The 19,391-nt window shown below is 32.5% G+C and overlaps 1 protein-coding gene across 5 annotated transcripts; it reads right to left on the bottom strand.

The window, feature by feature from the left end:
* Positions 1-8,932: 8,932 nt before the first annotated feature.
* LOC136226429 (uncharacterized protein At2g39920) lies at positions 8,933-13,724 on the bottom strand. 5 transcript variants are annotated; one of them, XM_066014905.1, is made up of 6 exons: positions 13,538-13,724; positions 13,332-13,435; positions 12,972-13,210; positions 11,630-12,077; positions 11,277-11,477; positions 8,933-9,332 (listed from the first exon to the last, which is right to left on the bottom strand). In XM_066014905.1, exons 3-6 carry the CDS (start codon positions 13,039-13,041, stop codon positions 9,125-9,127), a joined length of 927 nt encoding a protein of 308 aa, XP_065870977.1. In that variant the 5' UTR covers positions 13,042-13,210; positions 13,332-13,435; positions 13,538-13,724; the 3' UTR covers positions 8,933-9,124. The 5 variants fall into 5 exon arrangements, with proteins under 5 accessions (XP_065870977.1, XP_065870980.1, XP_065870978.1 ...); XM_066014908.1 differs by having other exon boundaries at positions 13,383-13,435; XM_066014906.1 differs by lacking the exon at positions 13,332-13,435.
* Between the last annotated feature and the right edge of the window lie 5,667 nt (positions 13,725-19,391).

Raw genomic sequence — 19,391 nt, 5'->3', positions numbered from 1 at the left:
CTCAACCAAATAGAAAATCTTCTCTTTAATGTTTTTTTTTCACTCCAATTGAGGAACTACTCTATAAGAGTGTTTTTAAGTAGACCTATCCGTAGGCCGGATCAAAAAAATGCTCAGCCTAAGTCCAGCCCAGCCCGCTGTTAATTTAGACGGGCTCGAACATAACTGGGTTCGGGCTCAAAAATCAAATTCCAAACCCAACCCATACAAGCCCACCTAAATATATATGTATAATTTTTAATAATAAAAAATTAAATTTATACTTAAAAATAAATATTAATATATAAATTTATTAATTAATATTAATAGACAAACCGGACTGGGCCGGACCAGGCTATTTTTATAAATCTTAAACCCGTCCAAAAAAGAAACTGGCTTTAGCGGGCCTAGATCAAGCTGGGTCTAGAGATAAATTTTCATATCCAATCATGTATCTAGATGGGCCGAGCGGATACATGGGCCTGCGAACAGGTCTGTTTTTAAGTGGTGTCAATTTATCAAATCATATAGATTTTAGGGTCAAATACATGAATATCATAATTAAGTACAAAATTATAACTAATTCATATCACCAAACTTAATTCTTAATATGTCATTATTCTCAATGTATTATGATTTTACACTATAATTTAAAAATTCTAGACTTCAATTCATAAATTATAAACCCTAGAAAATATATTCTAGATTTTTAATTTATAAATTTTAATCTTTAAAATATATTGTAAATACTGATTTTATTAGTTTGATATAATCCAAAATTATGACCTGATAGAACTGTAAATAGTTTTTAAAAGTTGAATTTCTGTGTAATTTTCCCCAGATTTTATTGTAATCATATAGATTTCATTATAATGACACATCGAACCTTGGAAATGGGAAGTTGGGATTGAGAAGTCGTCTATTGGATTGATCTTGGGTACCTGCCACTAGGGTCGGTCCTTAAGGTAATATTCCAACAGTCAAGTTAGTGGGTATAAAAAATAAAGTGATAATGTATGTAGAGAGAGAAAGATTAGATCCTTTACTATAGCGTGGGTTTGGTCTATGTGTAGGGGTGAGCAAAATAACCAGTAACCGATTACCAAACTGATAACCGAACCGAAGTTTTAGTTTGGTTCGGTTATTTTTACATTCTGGTTCGGTTCGGTTTTAATTTTAGCTTAGTTTGGTAATCGGTTATCGGTTCAGTTACTGAAAAAATATATCGGTATAACCGATAACCGAACCGAACTTAGTATATAAATATAAAAAATATAATTTTATTTTTACATATATAAATAACTTATAAAATCTAAAATCTAACCCCTAAAAAATATACTTTTATCTTTATATATATAAATTTTGGTTCATTAGTCTTTAATTTCATCAATTGTAACTTTTATACAAGTGCATTATTTGAAAACCAATTAAATAAAAATATACAAAAATTAAGTATTATGAATTTTCGGTTATTCGGTCGGTAACCGAACCAAACCGAAATTTTTCGGTTAAATAAAATTCGGTTACCAATCTTATTCGGTTCGGTTCGGTTATGAAAATAACACAAACTTCGGTTCGGTTAACCGAAAGTTCGGTTCGGTTAGTAACCGAACCGAACCGATGCTCACCCCTATCTATGTGTGCACAAAATTCTTGATACCTTTGGTACGACGGATGGAAGCAAAGCGTAAGACAACGTGGCTAAACGACTAGATTACGCGCGTGGGAAATGTCATTGCACACGACATGTCACTTTCCCTTACGATGTGTAGCCTTATTTAATCAGCAACCTTTTTCTTTCTCCTAATTATAATTTTGTCATTCCTTGTTTACAACTCATGTCATCAATTTATTTAGAAGTTTGTCACCCCTTAACTCTTTCCCTTTAATTAGTTATGTATTAAACTTTATTGTAATTTTATCTTTAGGTTAAAGGATTATATAAATTCATCTCTTTCTTGTATGAAGACATCTTTTTTATCAATCAAATATAATTTTCTCTTTGAGAGCTTTGTTAGGGTCCACTCTTTTAATAATGAGAATTTTTTAATTCTTACGGGTTTAGCTCGTGAATCTTAGGGTTTTACGACTCCTTCAAGTTTATATTGAAAATATCTTTAATAATTTACGATTAAAAATTATCATTCAAACCCGATCCGTATTAAAAAAAACCAACAAATCTAATCCAATCCAACATAAAAATTACTAGTTTACTAATTTATTTATTCTATGGAATTGGTTTTAGTTAAACCAATAAATTATTTTATATAGCTTAATTAATTTAACCAGTTATTAACCAATCCAAATTAAATCGTAGATAAGATTTGGACGAGTAGAAAAATCACATTCTTTTGTGAGTAATCCAAGAGAAAAAACCGTTAGCCACAGTATTTATTATGAATAATATATCAATTTTGTATTGTTATTATTTTACACCGTGGAGTAAATCATTTCTTTTATTATTTTATAATTGTATTTACAAAAAATAAATTCCTAAAGGAACAAAATTCCAGTGACTTTATTTAAACATTGTCTAATTGGTCATCTTTCTCAGCGAACTGTATATTTAGAGAAATAGGAATAGGCACACTGGATAGTGAAATCAATTTATAAGTAAGTTTGGATTACTTACTTAGTACTTTAATTTGATGTCTTAATAGTTGAAATCAAGGAATAAAATATATTATTTGACCTTCCAGAAGATGGATTATTAGCAAGTTAAAGGTGTCATAAATGTGGTGGTGGGTAAATCTTAAATTGTAATGCTCCCTAAATTTATATACTATATGAAGTATATATTCTTTTTAAGTTTAGGAAATTATTTATATATTGTTGTAACTACAGAAATATGGTATGTTATAATAAAAATTATTATTGGGTCTTAACTATCAGCAGGGTCAGCTCTGGACCTAAGTTTGAGATATGCTGGTCTAGGGCCCAGAACTGGAGAGGACGATTTTTAGTATTATATGTATATATGAAATTTTTTTTTTTTAATATAGATAGTGATAAAATCATACGGCTTAATTCTTTCTGAAAATCTATTGATAAATTAAATTAAAAAGTTTGTTCAATTTTTACATTTTAATTAGCAAATTTTATATTAAAATGGTTTTTATTGCTTATTTTGCCTAGGACTTCTAAATTGTCAGGACACCCTGATTATAAATTTAAGTTTTTAGTTTAAAATAATATAATATTAGAGTTTCTTAAATTAAGCGATCGAAGGTTTTGAATTCTGATAACTCCTAAATAGACATGTGATGTATATGCTTCAAGTCCGTACAACATTCATATACGGGGTTTGTAAGATATTATAATAAAAGTTATTTTAATTGGTTCAATAATAAAGGACTCCAACAATAATTGCTGACATCAAACTCAAATAAATTACTATAAAAGTAATTCTTTACCGTTGATATATATTTTTACAGTAAAAATAAGTATATCATTCTCACATAAAAGCACTCGGTAAAAAAAAATTAGGAATAAAAAAGTTAATAAAAAGATATTCCCTCCAACTTCATTTTCTTTTCCTTTTTTTTCAAAAAAAAAAAAAAAAGTTAATAAAAAGATTAACAGCTTAATACATCACTTATCCAAAAAACTTGATTGGTCCCCTGAACTTTTAAAGTGTCCGGATAATCCCCTCAATTTGCATGAAACGTTTAGTTAACCCTCTGAACTTGCATAAAATGTAATTAATTGATCACTCGGTCGCAAAAAAGTAAGTTAAATATGGAAGATGTATTCCATGTATTTTAGAATGTTATTACATAATTCAAAAATAGATTAAAATGGAAGTTATTGCTTGCTCAACTATACAACTTGTCTTCTCTAATATTAGAATCGTATACCACGATTTCGATCAGTTAACTTCTTTTAAGACTCGTGCAATATATCTTCCGTATTTAACTTACTTTTTTTGCAATCGAGTGATCAATTGATTACATTGTGCGCAAGTTCAGAGGGCTAACTGAACATTTTATGCAAATTGAGGAGCTATCGAGACATTTTAAAACTTCAGAGGACCAATCAAGTTTTTTATACAAGTTTAGGAGATAAATGATATATTAAGCCAAGATTAACATTGAAATAAGCTTTGTGCGTTAAAGCGTAAATAACGTGATTTGCTAATTGAGAAATAAATGATCCTGAAAAATTCACTCTATTTTGAAGAATAACTCGAATGTCTTGAATCGCACACCTGAACTCCAAAATATCTTAATGCACCCGATGCATGTTAGAGATAATATTCCTATTCACCACACATCGTCATGGTCATATATGACACATTAATAAAATACATATTTGTTAGTTAAAAAATAGTAATCATACATCAATATCTTGACTATTTTAAAAGTGTAGAAAGAAATAGAATTATCCGAAGATCTACTAGTCTCTCTATCTACTTTTTAAAGCAAACATCTTTTTCCATAGCTTTAGATTTTCGTTTTCAAATTCTCCATTTAATTAAATTCCCTTTTCCTCCCTTTCCACGCATACCATTTTCACATGATTCCAATCCAGAGTTACGTACCATACATTTTGTCTTGCTTAGGATTTATAACTCCCACCATAAACATCCTAAACGTAACATATTGTATACTGTAAATATTGAATATTTTATATCATGTCTCTCTCAGAATAGAGAAATCAATTTACTTTTTAGAGCACAGATTTCCCGTAAAGTTTGCAATGAAAGTGAAAGAAAATGTTTTATTTTATATTATCGGTCGTATAATCTTACACAGAGATCCTGTTTGGTAAAGAGTTTTTTAAAATAAAATTAGAGGTTTGAACCATCTTAGAGGTTTTTACTAGTCAAATGGTGAAATAGTTTATTGGGTCAGAAAAAACTAATCTTGAAAAAGCTTATTTTAGGAGTTTTTTAAATTAGTTTATTGCTTCATCTCTTTTGAATGACATTTTTACCCCTAATTACTATCCTTTAATCCTAAATAAATGCTTTAACATGTCGTTATTTGTCATTTTACACAATCAGCTATTAACAATCAGCTAAGTCTTATCAAACAATGCCTAAATTAATTTTTAGTAAGAGGTGCAACTTTGAGAGAGTTTAATGAGCAAGAGGAATGCCTATCCTCTCCCTAAAAATTTGTTACCGAAAGAGATAAAAGGAGAAAAGCATATTATGTTTATAATGTGGAGCAATTGGAATTAAGAGCATCTCTAAGAGAGAGTGCTTGGAAGAGTGTTTGATAAAGTGGATGGTATTTAGCAATGTTATCAGGTTCGGATCGAACCGGCCGGTCGAACCGAGAACCGGCTAGGAAACCAATCCGAGCCTATCCAGGTAATCTAATGCTCCAAAAACCGAAGAGACCCGGGATTGGACCGGGATCCGGCATCGTGCGGGTGCGCCTCCTAACCCAACAGTTAACCGATTGTACCCCCTCCCCCCTATGAGAGAGCTTTTTTCCTGGTAATTGGTTAAAGGCTTGTAAAGCCTATTTACTTATAAACTATTTAAGTTTCTCATTTCTTTCCTATGTGGGATGTGAATGCTTAATTTCATTTCATCTTCTTCCAAACCATTTCAAGTCATTCACTTTGAGCATCAATTTCTCATTCATCATTTGTCCGTTTTGAATTTATAATATATTTTTAAAAAGATCTTATGACATAGAATACGTTGATATATTTCAATTTATTCTGAACTTAATTTATTCGTTATATATTTAAGACTCAAATTAACAAAAAAGTAACAAACCAAAAGTTGTTTATAATTTATTTTAGATATATATATATAATGTATAAAAATAATTTTAAATTAATTATATATACTTAATATATATAAATACTATTTATTTATTTATTTATTACGTCATCCGATTCGACCAATCCGAGCCATCCGGTCCGACCAAGTGACCCGTAACCCAGTCATCAATCCGGTTTGATGTCCAGTCCGGTTCTAATAACATTGGTATTTAGAAGAGTGACATGTATTGGAGAGACAATAGTTGCTAGCTTTTTATGGCAATGTTGCCACTATTTAGCACCCCTTCAGCATCTCCAATGGAAACAGTCTCAAAAGTTGTCAAAACTTAACAATTTTTCAAAATATAATATTTTATTTTAGGATAAAGTCTAAAAAAAACTATGTGCTTTCACTTTTTGTCAAACTGATATCTATAAAAAAATTGTTCAAAGGGCGACCCCAGATTTCTTTTTGCTAAAAACGAGAATGGTTTAGTTTGACACTATAGGAATGACCGCTAACAATCTCAAAATGAAAAATTTCAAGAATTAAAGTTGTTTAGTACTATATTTACTATAATACTAAATTATTTATTTTCCAAAATCATCATTTTCAGAGCTTTCTCTAAACATTCAATTTCTCATTTCTCATCAAACAACATCTAAATGATATCAAAATTAAAAAGTTGAAAAATTAAAATTGCTTAGAATATCATCAAATCTGAGTTTATCGATTTTGAGATCGTCAACGTCCGTCCATTTTAATTTTGAACTTCTTATTTTTATTTTTAGTAAAGCAAAAAACTTCTTTCATCTCCTAATGGCAACAAAAACCTCAATCTCCATTCGGATATATAAAAAAAAAATGTGAGTTTTTTTTAGACTTTACCTTTGTTTTATCTTTTTCTACATCATTTTTTGTAACTTTTTAAAAAAAAAAAAAAACTCCAATATTAAACAACTTTAAAAGTTGTTACTATAGTCATAAATCATTGCGTGATGTATAATTTATTTTAATCATAAATATCACTACATTAAATAATAGAATCTTTTAATATTTATTTGTATTTGTACTTGTTTTTATTAAAAAAAGATAAAAATACATTTCAATTGTCATATTATTCATTATCTTGATGGTTGTATTCTGGATTTTGCTCCCATCTAGGGTCTTTATGAGGATTTAATTAAAGGGTTCTAGTTTAGCATATTATCCACTATATGTCTCTGTTAACCAAGGGTGAAATTGGTAGCTAGTCTACCGGTTTTAAATTGTAAAGAAACAGCTAGATTAGCTAACGATTTCATAATAAAAACAAATAATTATTTTATTATTATTATTTTAGTGGCAACCAGTAGACTAACTACCAGTTTCATAATAAAAACAAATAATTATTTTATTATCATTATTTTAGTGGCAACCAGTAGACTAGCTACCGGTTCCACTTAAAACTATACTAAAGAAACCAATTAAAATTGTCTTAAATGGTTAAGGGCTTCAAGTTGTTTAAACTAGATCTCGAGTCCGAACGTACACAGAAATCTTTAATTTGGAAAGGATCCACCTAAAGAGTGCCCTACGATCCTTGAACTGAGAATTCGGATAAATATTTTCAACATAAATAATGTTTGGAAGGTCTGAACGGACGGTTAAATAGCAATCAAAACTATTTTTTTCAAATTTTCAATGAAGTTAGACTAAATTTAATTTTGTTTAAAAACGTTAAGTTTAAATTTATATTATTTCTTATATTAGAGTTAAATAACAACTTTCTAAAATTAAATAATAAAGTTTAAAAATTAATGGTTTATAGTTAAATTAAAATTTTCTAGTTTTGAGTTTTTTCTTTTACAATTTTCAAAATCATATTTGAAGCCCACACTGACATTCGTTTGATTTATTTTTTAAATAGTTTATGTGAAACCGCCATTAAAATTGAAAAATAACAATAATATTAGTATTTTTTTCTAATAAAAAATAAGGAATTCACACCAATCCAATCCAATTCGGTCGAACGAACGGCGGCAGCACGTGCGTTTGTGGTCAAACAACGAGTAGGTTCTCACCCTTTAACAAAAATGGGTACCTCTTGGGACACACCCAAGTGCGTGAAGACCCCTTTTATTAATATCACCACAAAGTGTTTTCTGAGTAATGTGAGATCTTTACTTTTCTAACTCTCTTTGAAAACAAAAAGCTTAAGCTTTTTCAAAAATTCAAAAGGGGCCTAAAGCCCAACAATCAGCTAACATACTTCTCAACTAACTTGCTTCTTTACTAACTGTACTTGCTTCTTTACTAACTGTGATAAGTACAATAAGTTCTGATTCCATAGTTGATTGGACTATAATAGTCTGTTTTTTTGGACTTCCACTAAACAGCACCACCTCCAGCTATATTAAAACTAGTTGCTTTAGAATCACCTGAAAGGGTACTGTATCCTTTCAAACTGCTAGAAACCTTTGACAATGTAAGTTTCTATACAAGATGAAACAGGTTGGTAATCTACCAATTCGTCCTTAGTTAACAGAGGCCCACAAAGGTAATATATTAAACAGAACCGTTAATCCAATTAAATCCTCATAATGGGAGCAAAATCCCTTCCATTGCTGGTTCCACTTTTCTTTTATACATGGTCTGCTGAAGTGGTTTATGTATTCATCACCAAAATTCTGCAGAAAATTCTTTGATTCATCCCCATAGTCTCTCCATTTAAGTTTAGATGGATATTCTGATTCTGGGCTTTCATTGCTGTTTTTCTACTCATGGATAAATGATGGAGATTGGATGAACTATGTTGAGAAAGCAAAGTTGCAAAGAAATTTTGAAAAACATATAATTTCCTGGATAAAGATGTCAACTTCAGTGTTCTTCAGCTAATGATTTTATTACAAACACCGGGTGCTTGGAACGTTCAAACATGGAACCACTTGGTTGTGGAGCTACCATTTATACCAGCAATGTAACTTAATTTTGTGTTATACAATTACATCTTATGGTATAAGTACTAATTTAACTATCTTGAGGGCTGCACCACTATTCCTCAGGAGTGGTGCCGGAAACCGGGAGGGCTCCGGGCTGTCTCCGTTGTTTTCGTGAAAAAAAAAAGACCCATGTCTGTGTTTGGTATGGGGGTCCTCATGAGCACAAGCAAGTTTTAAACTGCAAATAAGTGCTGGAACCAAATATTTCAAGAAAATGTAGGACATAACATATATAGTGTGATGAACTCAATGAAATCAAATTATCAATCATATGGACATCTATACAGAGAAAAGGAACCGAGGTTATTCCAATATTACAAAGCAAGCCTCAACTTTACAATGACAAACTGCACATCAATCAATAATATATGCCTCAACTTTACAAATGAGAAATTGCAAATCAATCAATATATGAATAATGAATTTAAAAAGGAAACATGACCTATTTTTGCTCGTTGATCTCCTTGGGATGATCAAAATAATAATAAATAGGGTTTGGAAGCTTAAAATTGTGGTGTCCTGAAAATGTGCCTGTTAATACATCCATCTGGCTACTTATTACACCTGCAATACGGAAGCCCTCTTTTTGGATCATCATTCTTTGCTTCAAAAAATGAACATGACTCTCCATTTCCATTTCTTCATCCATTCTGAAACCAGTTGAGAATATTCATATGAAATTAAGAAAAGTAGGTTCTAACTTTAACCCACTTTGCAAAGCAAGCAAGCATTCAACCAAATATACTTGTGCTTTTATGGTTACTTCCCCAATTTTTTTTATTACATGATGTAAACATGGATTTAAAGGAGAAGGATCATGATGTACATAGCTCATTTCCAATTTTAATAAGAAATCAAAGCAAGTGCTAATGCAATATCAAATTCTTAATAATAATAAAAACAAACAAGAAAACCAGTATAAATATATTGACATAGGTCTTGAATGCATTTTTCCTTGTCCCTTGCCTAGTCCAATAGGAGAACTAATGTTACTTGGTCAAACCATTTATATGGGTATGCCCAAAGATTAGATATGGTTTAGAACAGTTAATAATGGAATTTTCAAGCACATCACAACAATATGTAGAAAGATTGACAGAGAATATGCTAATAGACATCAAGGGTAATATGGGAATTGAGGGATACATGGTTTAGGGTCTGATTAGTGAAGAGAGAGTTATAGCTAGTATAAAAATAGTAGTAGAGAGGGTAAGAAGGGGAATGAAAAGAACTATGTTAGTAAGCACCATTTATGTGCTTGGCTTCGTTGTTTGAGTAGAGAGGGAAGTTCATCTTCCTGTGGGGGAGTTTGAGGTCACTCTCAGCTCATTCTATCTTTCCTTTTCTGTTTATTTCATACAAATTCATCAATACAATTTTGTTCTGTTTTTCTATTTCTATTTCTATAAAAAAATGCTATTGAAAAAAAGAAGGAATTCTTCATATGTTTTCCAATTATTAGTAATGCTGAGCAGAAATAGCTTGACACTGGAAACTCCTCAAATTTTCTCATAGTTGTTTGGCTTTGGTCGAGAAGACTACCCTCTAGAAAGCATGAAGGGTTCAAGATAGTAGAAGGGGGCAAGGACGATTTATATGTGAATTTGGTAGCAAATGAGACAAGAATAAGGTATCGGCTGAGAGCTCTTAGAGTTTTGATTGGAATAAATTCAACCTTCCCAACATAATGACTCATGAAAGACCAGGTGATGTACTCATTAATAAATGTTCTATGTGGATAGATCTATGATCTTCCTCTGAATTGTAGAAGCCCGAAGCAGCTAAAGGAGTTTGAGTCCCAAGCAGGAGATGTCATAATGGTAGACTATGAGATGGATAATGGGATTGGAAGATATGTTTTGATTGACGTTAATAAACCTTTGCTTCCATGACTTAAGACTCGGAACTTGATGGTGAAAATTATCTGGACTCATTTTAAATATGAGTGACTGCCAATTTCTACTATGGGTACGGTGTTTTGGGGCATACACATTCAGAATGTGAGGACAAACTAGATTAGTTTGATAATGAAAGTTGTCCTTATGATCCAACTCTACAAGCATCACGTATTTGAGCAAGGGTAAGTAATAAGGGGTTTACTACTGGTTCAACGCGCGGTATAATAACACAAGAGGGGAGCAAAGTTCCAAATCTTCGCTACAACAATCTCTTGACTGATTAACCATTAACAAATTTCTAAATCTTCAACAAGAGAGAGGTCCATTGTGAAAAGGATAAGGTACCAAAATAGGCCTAAACTTTTTGGGAAGTATCAATTTAGGCTCCACAAAAAAAAATAGTACCAATGTGCGCTTCAATTTAAAAAAGAGTACCAATTTAGGCTTCGATAACGGAACGTGAGACGTTATTCATATTACTCATATTTTGTAGGTGGAGCCTAAATTGATACTTCCTCAAAAAGGTTAGGCCTATTTTGGTACCTTATTATCCCTTGTAAAATACTATGGCCTCTGCCTCAATCTAATGTCACAAATGATTATAAATGGAAGTCGGAGAATTTGTATATGATATCAAAACGTTCCAGTCGGTAAAATCTTTCTGTGCACTAGGAGAAAGCATCACAGAAACATTACCTCATAATCACTGAAGACCAGCTTCTGTATCCGGTAGAAATAAGATACTCTTCTGTGACATTCCGTAGTATCTCAGGCTTTCTTGATAACAAAATCATCAACCATCCTCTAGCTTGAAGTTCCATGTATAATTTTAGATGACGCTTTTGGCTCAAATGTTTTGCTTCTGCAAAACAACCACTATAACCATACTGATATAATCTGCACAAAGAGAGAAATAGTTACTCCTTTGCGTTTCAGCCAAAACTGCTAGTAAGAGTCACTGGCATGTTAACCTTCCAACAGCTTTCGATAAAGATGCGGAAAATGAATAGGCAGGCAAAATATGATGAAGGGTAATACACGGAAATTACGAGTTCATTATGGGATAGGTATAATGAGGATCTGAAGGAAGAACGTCGTCTATGTCCATCAGTACAATATCTAGACCATCATTTGATGGCACAGAACTCCCATAGTGTTCCTCAACCAGCCGGGTGGCACTGTTTAAATCTATCTCAAAGTGACCTTCTCGGATGTGTTGAATAGCAAGATTCTTGCAGAATGAAGGAAAGTAATTTGGTCCTATTTTGTTGAGCTCCGCATGCAGGCCAAAAGTTTTGCAGTAACTGTAGTTGTCATATAGGTTTTGAATCTCGATAACACCTTTACTTCTATTTTCACAGGATTGCAGCATCACAGTTAAAGCAATCAGCAAGGTGACGAACAAAATTGCTACGGTGATAAGAGAACCAATGAAAATTGTTGCAGCAAAGGATGTCATGTAGAATCCAGACTCTACCATATAATGGCTTTCCATTTCTGTTAGAAAGAAACACAATTTATCAGACTCATGCCAGAATTTTTCAAAAACGATTAGTAACATAATCAACAGTTACACGCTACTACTTCATGTTCATGTTGCACAATATGATGAAAATGAAAACAACATTGCACTACAATTCAATGATTCAAATTTAGCTCTGGCTTATGAATACGCATCATAAACTTATAAAAGCAACTGCAGTATGAATTAATTTGAACATGGTAGCTTCAAGCTTTCAATATCGGTTCATAAATTTTGTAGACTCCCTATTGATAAATCCACATCTTGCTGATCTCTATTTGCAATTAATGAGTTTTAGCACCATAAACTATATGTGAATTCTCAAATGTAACTATGGATACCAATTATGATCTATGATGCACCAAATCTGTCCATGACAAGCATTTTGCCAGAAACTGATACCAAACGTTTCTGAGCACGTTTCCGTAATTACCCAAAATATGAAAGGCAGTCTCTCAGTTTTTAAAGGGTTTCCTTTGCCTATTTCGATTAAAATTCTGGAAATTCAAACTTTCTATTTTGCAATTTCTATTCACTCTAAGATTAGGAAAATTGAAACTTTTTATTTTACTAATAATTTATTCCTTGTATCCTTCAATTTAAAGAACTTGCCTATATTTGTTTTTCCGATAATCCTTGCCTCTTAAATCTCGAATGAGCTTTGACTTTCTTCATCTTGTTCTTCGTTCTTGATTTTTTAAATATATTATAAATATTTATAAATATGTCTCTATATTTTTGTTTACGTTCCTATGTTTTTCATGAATTACGTTTCCCGGTATCCGTTTCCGTTTTGGTTTTCGTATCTGTTTCCTTCTGTGCAACATAGATTAAGATTAAAATGAATGAGCAAAAGAATATGAGCTTACCAGAGCCTCCTCTACTGGAGAGACTACGAGCTGAGAATGCTCTCTCCATTTGATGAGCGTAAGCTGACATGTTTCCAGTCTAGCTAACAATCAATTAGCAGCTCAAGTACAATGGGGCAAAAAACTTCAAGGATCTCAGTTAATCAAAGTTCAGAAGTTGAATCAGAGCACAAACCACAGAAGCTGACGCTTCAATCACGCCAGCAGTTTCCAACAACTACATCTCCCCACTCTTTGCCCTGTCACATTAATTAAAAACACAACAAATGGGTAAGTAATAACCATCAGGAATTACACATTAACTTACCAAGATCTAGCTATTATATCTTCACTACAAACTAAATCTACAGATTAATTTACCATCCATCCAAAAATTATCACTCAATCAAGATATGCCTCGAGCTAACTCACAATCAGGAACTTCATCAAAGTCAAAAGATCCATGATCAATCAATCGGATAATTCTACATCCAAACAGGTAAATAAACCAATCGGATGCACAGATTTCTACAATTTTACAGAATGAGATGCAAAAATCAACCAATGAAATAAAAAAGAAAAAGTACCAATTATCATTGTTGTGAGTGAGTGAAGTATTTGACCACCAAATTCTAGTTTATTGTCTTTATGTCGAGGAAGTTTCGTGCTTCTGCTGATATTTCTTGGTGAGGTGGTGGATTTGGATACGTTTTTAGAATCTATCTTCCATCGCAGTCCTGGGCCAGAGCTCGCTTGTTTTTCTCATCTGCAGCCGCCGCCGCTATTTGCAAACATGCTTACCACTCTTTTTGGTGTTTAATTTAATAGATTTACTGACTAATGTAAATACTTTTAATTATTAAATGACCATGCAGATTAAATTTATTTTGGATAAAAACGAAAAAGTGTCGTAGTAAAACTCAAATTTAATTATTAAAAAATTCAAATTTAGTTTGTGTTTGCTTTTTCAAAAATACTACAGTATATTTTAGAAAAAAAAAATGTAAGCCACAAAAAAATAAAATATCAGACTTAAAATTCTCTAAAATTTAAAAAATTACACCAACAAATATAGGGTTGGTTTGTTTCACCTGCTCTTATTTACTGTTTACAGTTTGCTGTTGCTGTTAGTGTTGATTATTAGTGTTTGGTAAAATTACCTATTACTGTTAGCATGTAAAATGACTAATATGCACATGTTTTAAATTAATCAAGAAATAATAATATATAAATTTAATTATAAATAAAAATAATTTAAATTATTAAATAAAAATTACAATAATCATAAAAAATTTATAAATAACTTTAATTTTCCATAAACATATGTATATTGAAATCTAAACTGTTATAAAAAAAATATTATAATTTTTGTTAAATAAAACCAATAAAATAGCAGAAAAAAACAAAATCCACCGTTGAAAATAATTCAGTTAAAAAAGAAGCAAATTAGAAAACAAAATTTTATTAGATTACAAGAAGAGAAAAAGAAAAAAAAGAAACAAACAAAACCTGTGAGGAGAAGTTGAGGGTTTTAGTGATTGGTTTTGTAAGGGTATTTGAGACGAAACAACAGCTTTTTCCATTGAAACACCAATCAGCAGCTTCTCTTAAATTTTAACCAAACAGCAAACACTCTGTTCTTTAATATCAATCAGCAAAAGGCAGCTCTAAAAGCAGTAAACAAATAGCCTCATACTATAAAATTAAGATTTGGATCTGGACATGTGTGCCAATAATAAACTTCAAAAATAAAGCAAAACTAACTGGATACGTAACTAATATCAACACTAGATTCCAAAAATACGCTCATAGTCTCGATATTGTACCATAGAATACGGAAAAGGGAAAGGAGCACGGAGCATGAGCCAATCAACGACTCACGCGTGAAAAGGTCACTCAATGACAGGTACGTTCCCGTTATCTATAAATAGCTCGTCTTAAGACGTCACAAGGTACGAAACCACATATTCAAACACTTTGCTTTCAAATCTCTCTACTTTCTCTAAGTATCTTACTGACAGCGCTTCTCTTACTGTTTGCTCATTCCGTTCAGGTACTTCAAGTTCAATATCATCGTTGCATTCAGTAGATTTACAAATATCACCAACTATTTGATGTATTTTTAAAATATTTATTAAAAACAATACAAGTTTATTTTGTGAAAGATGTGTACCATAAAACAACATAAAATGAAAAATAAAATAAAGAATGTGGTACTCCCTCTGTTCCACAATACATGTCTTTCTAGATAAATTTTTTTATTCAATAATACATGTCACTTTGATTCAATCCATACACATTAATTGATTTTTACCAAATATACCTCATTTAAATTGACGTTTTACTTTGGGAATAGATAAAAATTAATTAGCGGATGCAATTAATACAAGAGTAACAAAGTCTTTTAGTTAAAATCTATTAATTTTCTTAACTTTAAAAGACATGTATTGTGAAAAATATGGAGTATTTTATATATTTATTAGATTTTTTTTAATTTTTTCTCTCAATCCTTTGGATTGCTAAAAAAAATAATAATAACAGTTGAAACATTAACTTCCTAAATTGTTTATTTAATATTTCGCAGTCCTAAATCCAAATATGTGAATCAAGATATATCAAACAGAGTCTCATACTTTAAGGAAATTTGGCTAATCGAAATGTAGGTAAAGGCCCGACTCATGATATACAAATCAAATGTCTCGTATGAACACATAAACAATAAAATTTTACAACGTGATAGACTCTCATTGGAGGATTATGTTGTACCAAAAGATCTGCCACCTCAAAAGGTATTAACAGAATGCGTAACAATCTATGTAACTGATATGGACGTTTTGTCCCTATCTTTTTAGCGTGATTTACGGTTTATTTTGAGCTAATAATTAAGTTTAATTAAAAAATAAGTGTGTTTTGAATAAATAATAAAATAATAATAAAAATTGCACTTTTGATAATTTTTCATTCCTTTTTTATTAATTTTAGAGAAATAAAGAATCAAGTAATCTCAATGTTCGTAGTCGTGTTTTGCAGGATCGGGATAAAAGCCGGCCGTAGGCACGCCGTCAAGTTTTTGGCGTCGTTGCGGGGGATTTATATGTTCTTGTAATATTAGACAAAAAAGTTTTATTGTTAGTCTAAGCATTCTTTTTGTATAAATTGTTTATATATACTCTTTTTACTAACAACATTCTTTTTGTATTTATATTTTCTTTAGTTTATGCTCACCCGATCTCGGAGTGATACTCTTATTCCTATTGATTTAGAAATTGAACGTACTCTTTGTAGGATCAGGAGAGAGAAGATGGAAAATATCAATAATGAAACCAACCAGCCCGAGAACAACCAAAGGCAACCCAACCAAACTGCAAACAACATCCGCCAAAATGGAGGAGGCAAAAACACAAGAACGGTGATGGAGATTTTGGCCCCACATAGGCCAAAGAACTGCAATGGGATCGTTGCCCCCAACCATTCCGACCAACACTCAGATCAAGACAAGCATGATCCAATTGATCCAACAACTTGGGCAATTTGGAGGGGAACTTCACGAAAATCCTAACGAACATCTTGATAAATTTCTTATGTGTGCAAATACTGTTGAAACACCTTTCCACAAGATTTTGATTTCACAAAATCATTTAAGTTTAATCCATGATTAAAGAGACAATTAAATTTAAGTGCTTTGATTTAATTGTACTAATATGTTTGTTCATATTGAGTATAAATATAAATGCAAAAAGAAATAAAGAATAAGACAGGATCAAGTCAGCATGAGAACACAAGCTGAGTGAAGGGCAACTCGGCATAAGAAAAGATAAAGTCATCCTTTGTACAACAGCTGAAGAATGAAGCGGGTCAAAGAAGCTAAGTGAAGATTGGAACTCAACATCAAGGAAGAGAACTCTGTTTTCTTAAACAAAAGTCTTACGGAACGAAGCTGACCTAGGAAAGCTGAGTGAAAGAATACTCAGCAGGAAGTTTGGCAAGCAAACAATGACAGGTTCTATCAGAGTGAAGCTGAGTGAGTAGAACTTAGTATGAAAACTGGCCGACAAATCATCGGAGTAAAGCTTAGTAATTCACAAGTGTTCCGTTAGCTAAAAGACAAATCCAACAACTGTCTGCACCAATAATAGAAATCTCGGAATTATGCAAAAGTCAATTTCGAGAGACATGGGACAACTGAAATTAGCTAAAAGACAAACTGTCACAAGAAGACAACATCTGCAGCAAGAAGACAAATCTGACGTCTAAAGAAATCAGAAGACAGGATTGGCCTGACACCTGAAGCTGACTAGAAGTTGTCTCCCAAAAGAGCCGTTTTGGACTTAACGGTTAAATCATTTCAAATGATCCACCTCCAGATTTTCGTCTATATAAGGACAATCAAAAGCCTTGGATCATGGCCGAAGGACAATAAGAAAAGTACAAGAGAGAAAAATACAAGTTCAAAAGCACTCAAAAACAAGAAAGAGATCTTACACCCATTTTCTATTCCTGTGTAAATGCTAGAATGATTGTTTGTAATCATCTAAAGTGTTCTTCATTTGAAAAAGAACAAATTGTATCAATAGTGATATTGAGAGTGTTGTGCTGAGTGTTTAGTTGTAAACATTCAGTGGTAGAGAAATCTAAGTACTGGGGTGTGGTGCTTAGTAGGGGTTGAGTAGAAGAATAGAGGACGGTACTCTTGCATATTCAACTGCCTTGTAAACGGTTTGTGCTCTACCTTTAAAGAGCTCAGTATTGGATTCTAAAAGCTCGGAGGACTCTGGGGACTGGACGTAGGCGGAGAGGCCGAACCAGGATAAGTCGTACTGAGTAATTTCTAACTCTCTCAATATATATATATATATATATATATATATATATATATATATATATATATATATATGTGCATGTGTTGTCTGTTGAATTTACTCAGCATATAAATCATTTAAGCTGATACTGAGTAAATTAGAGTGCTGAGTTGGAAGCTGACCACGGAAAGTGTCAATTCCCAACTCACAAGTAAAACAACCTTAATCAACATCTGACCAAAGATGTCTTACATCAAGATCGGCCGTGCTGACCAAAAGCAGAGTTAACAAACTCATCAAAATTATTAAATCAGTATAATTAAATTAGCGAAAAAGTTACATTAGTTCCTAACCCCCCCTTGGAACTAATCATACGGGACCAACAAGTGGTATCAGAGCCTAAGCTCACTACTCTAAGATATAACTATCTTGAGCGGATCCCCATAAATGGCTGAGAACAACACTCGTTTCCTTCTAGGGAACCAAACGACACAGATACTCCCTGAGGGGTTATCTATTAGTCGGCCTCCCCTATTCTTTGGATCCAACTATACGTTCTGGAAGAATAGGATGAAGAACTTTATTCAAGCTACAAACATGAGTGCGTGGCTTGTAATTGTTCAAGGCCCATATGTGCCATACAAAACTGTTGACAATGTAAAAGTTGTTAAGAGTGAAACTGAGTGGTCAGAAGATGACCTTAAAAAATTGCAAAATAATGCTTCGGCTATCAATATGCTTCACTGTGATCTAGATGCTGCAGAATACAATAAAATATCAGGTTTTGAGTCAGCACAGGAAATTTGGAAGAAGCTCGAGGTAACCTATGAAGGCACAAGCAAAGTCAAAGAGTCAAAGGTGAATCGACACATGAGATTGTATGAGCTGTTCGAAATGAACGACAATGAGGACATCTCCAGCATGAATGCTAGATTCACTAATATTATAAATGAACTAAAAAGACTCGGCAAGAACTTCACCGAAGAAGAACAAGTGAAGAAAATCTTGAGAAGCTTACTTAAGAGCTGGCAAGCTAAGAAAACTACAGTAGAAGAAGCTCAGGACCTGACTACATACAAGTATGACGAGCTAATTGGATCTCTGCTGACTCATGAGATCTCAATGCAAAACTTTGAAGCTAAAGAGAAAGAAAAGTTAGAAGACAAGAAACAAAAGTCACTTGTCATGAAAGCTGACTCAACCGAAGCTGACTCATCAGACGATAAGGAAATGGCCATGTTTACACGAAAGATGAAGAAGCTGTTCAGAAGAAGTGACAGAAACAGCAAAAGACCATTCAGAAGAAGTGACGGGTACAAAGCTGAGTCCAGTGACAAATACAAGAAGGACAGTTCCAAGTCTGTCACATACTTTGAGTGCCACCAAACTGGGCACATCAAGTCAAGCTGTCCCAACCTCAAGAAAGAGAAGAAGGGAAGAAAAAAGGCTATGGTAGCAACATGGAGCGACAGTGATGAGTCAACCTCATCTGAAGCTGATGCAACTGAAACAGCCAACATATGTTTCATGGCTGATGATGCTGACCATTCTCAATCTGAGCAAGCTGACCTCTCCGATGAAACTGACCAGGAGGAACACAACAATGAGGTAACATTCTTTACTCTTGCTTAGAAATGAGATG

Source organism: Euphorbia lathyris, chromosome 4, assembly GCF_963576675.1.
Source record: "Euphorbia lathyris chromosome 4, ddEupLath1.1, whole genome shotgun sequence".
In the NCBI taxonomy this organism is placed as follows: domain Eukaryota; kingdom Viridiplantae; phylum Streptophyta; class Magnoliopsida; order Malpighiales; family Euphorbiaceae; genus Euphorbia; species Euphorbia lathyris.
The sequence above is the reverse complement of the archived record's forward strand: the minus strand, read 5'-3'. Positions and strand labels throughout refer to the sequence as shown.

Bases quoted from the DNA above. Each gene is read 5' to 3' on its own strand.
- LOC136226429 (XM_066014905.1), bottom strand. From the start codon at position 13,041: ATGTCAGCTTACGCTCATCAAATGGAGAGAGCATTCTCAGCTCGTAGT. The intron at 11,478-11,629 runs GTAATTTCCGTG...CTCTTTGTGCAG, and splicing joins ACCTATCCCATAATGAACTC to ATTATATCAGTATGGTTATA. The intron at 9,333-11,276 runs GTAATGTTTCTG...AACTGGTTTCAG, and splicing joins TGGTCTTCAGTGATTATGAG to AATGGATGAAGAAATGGAAA.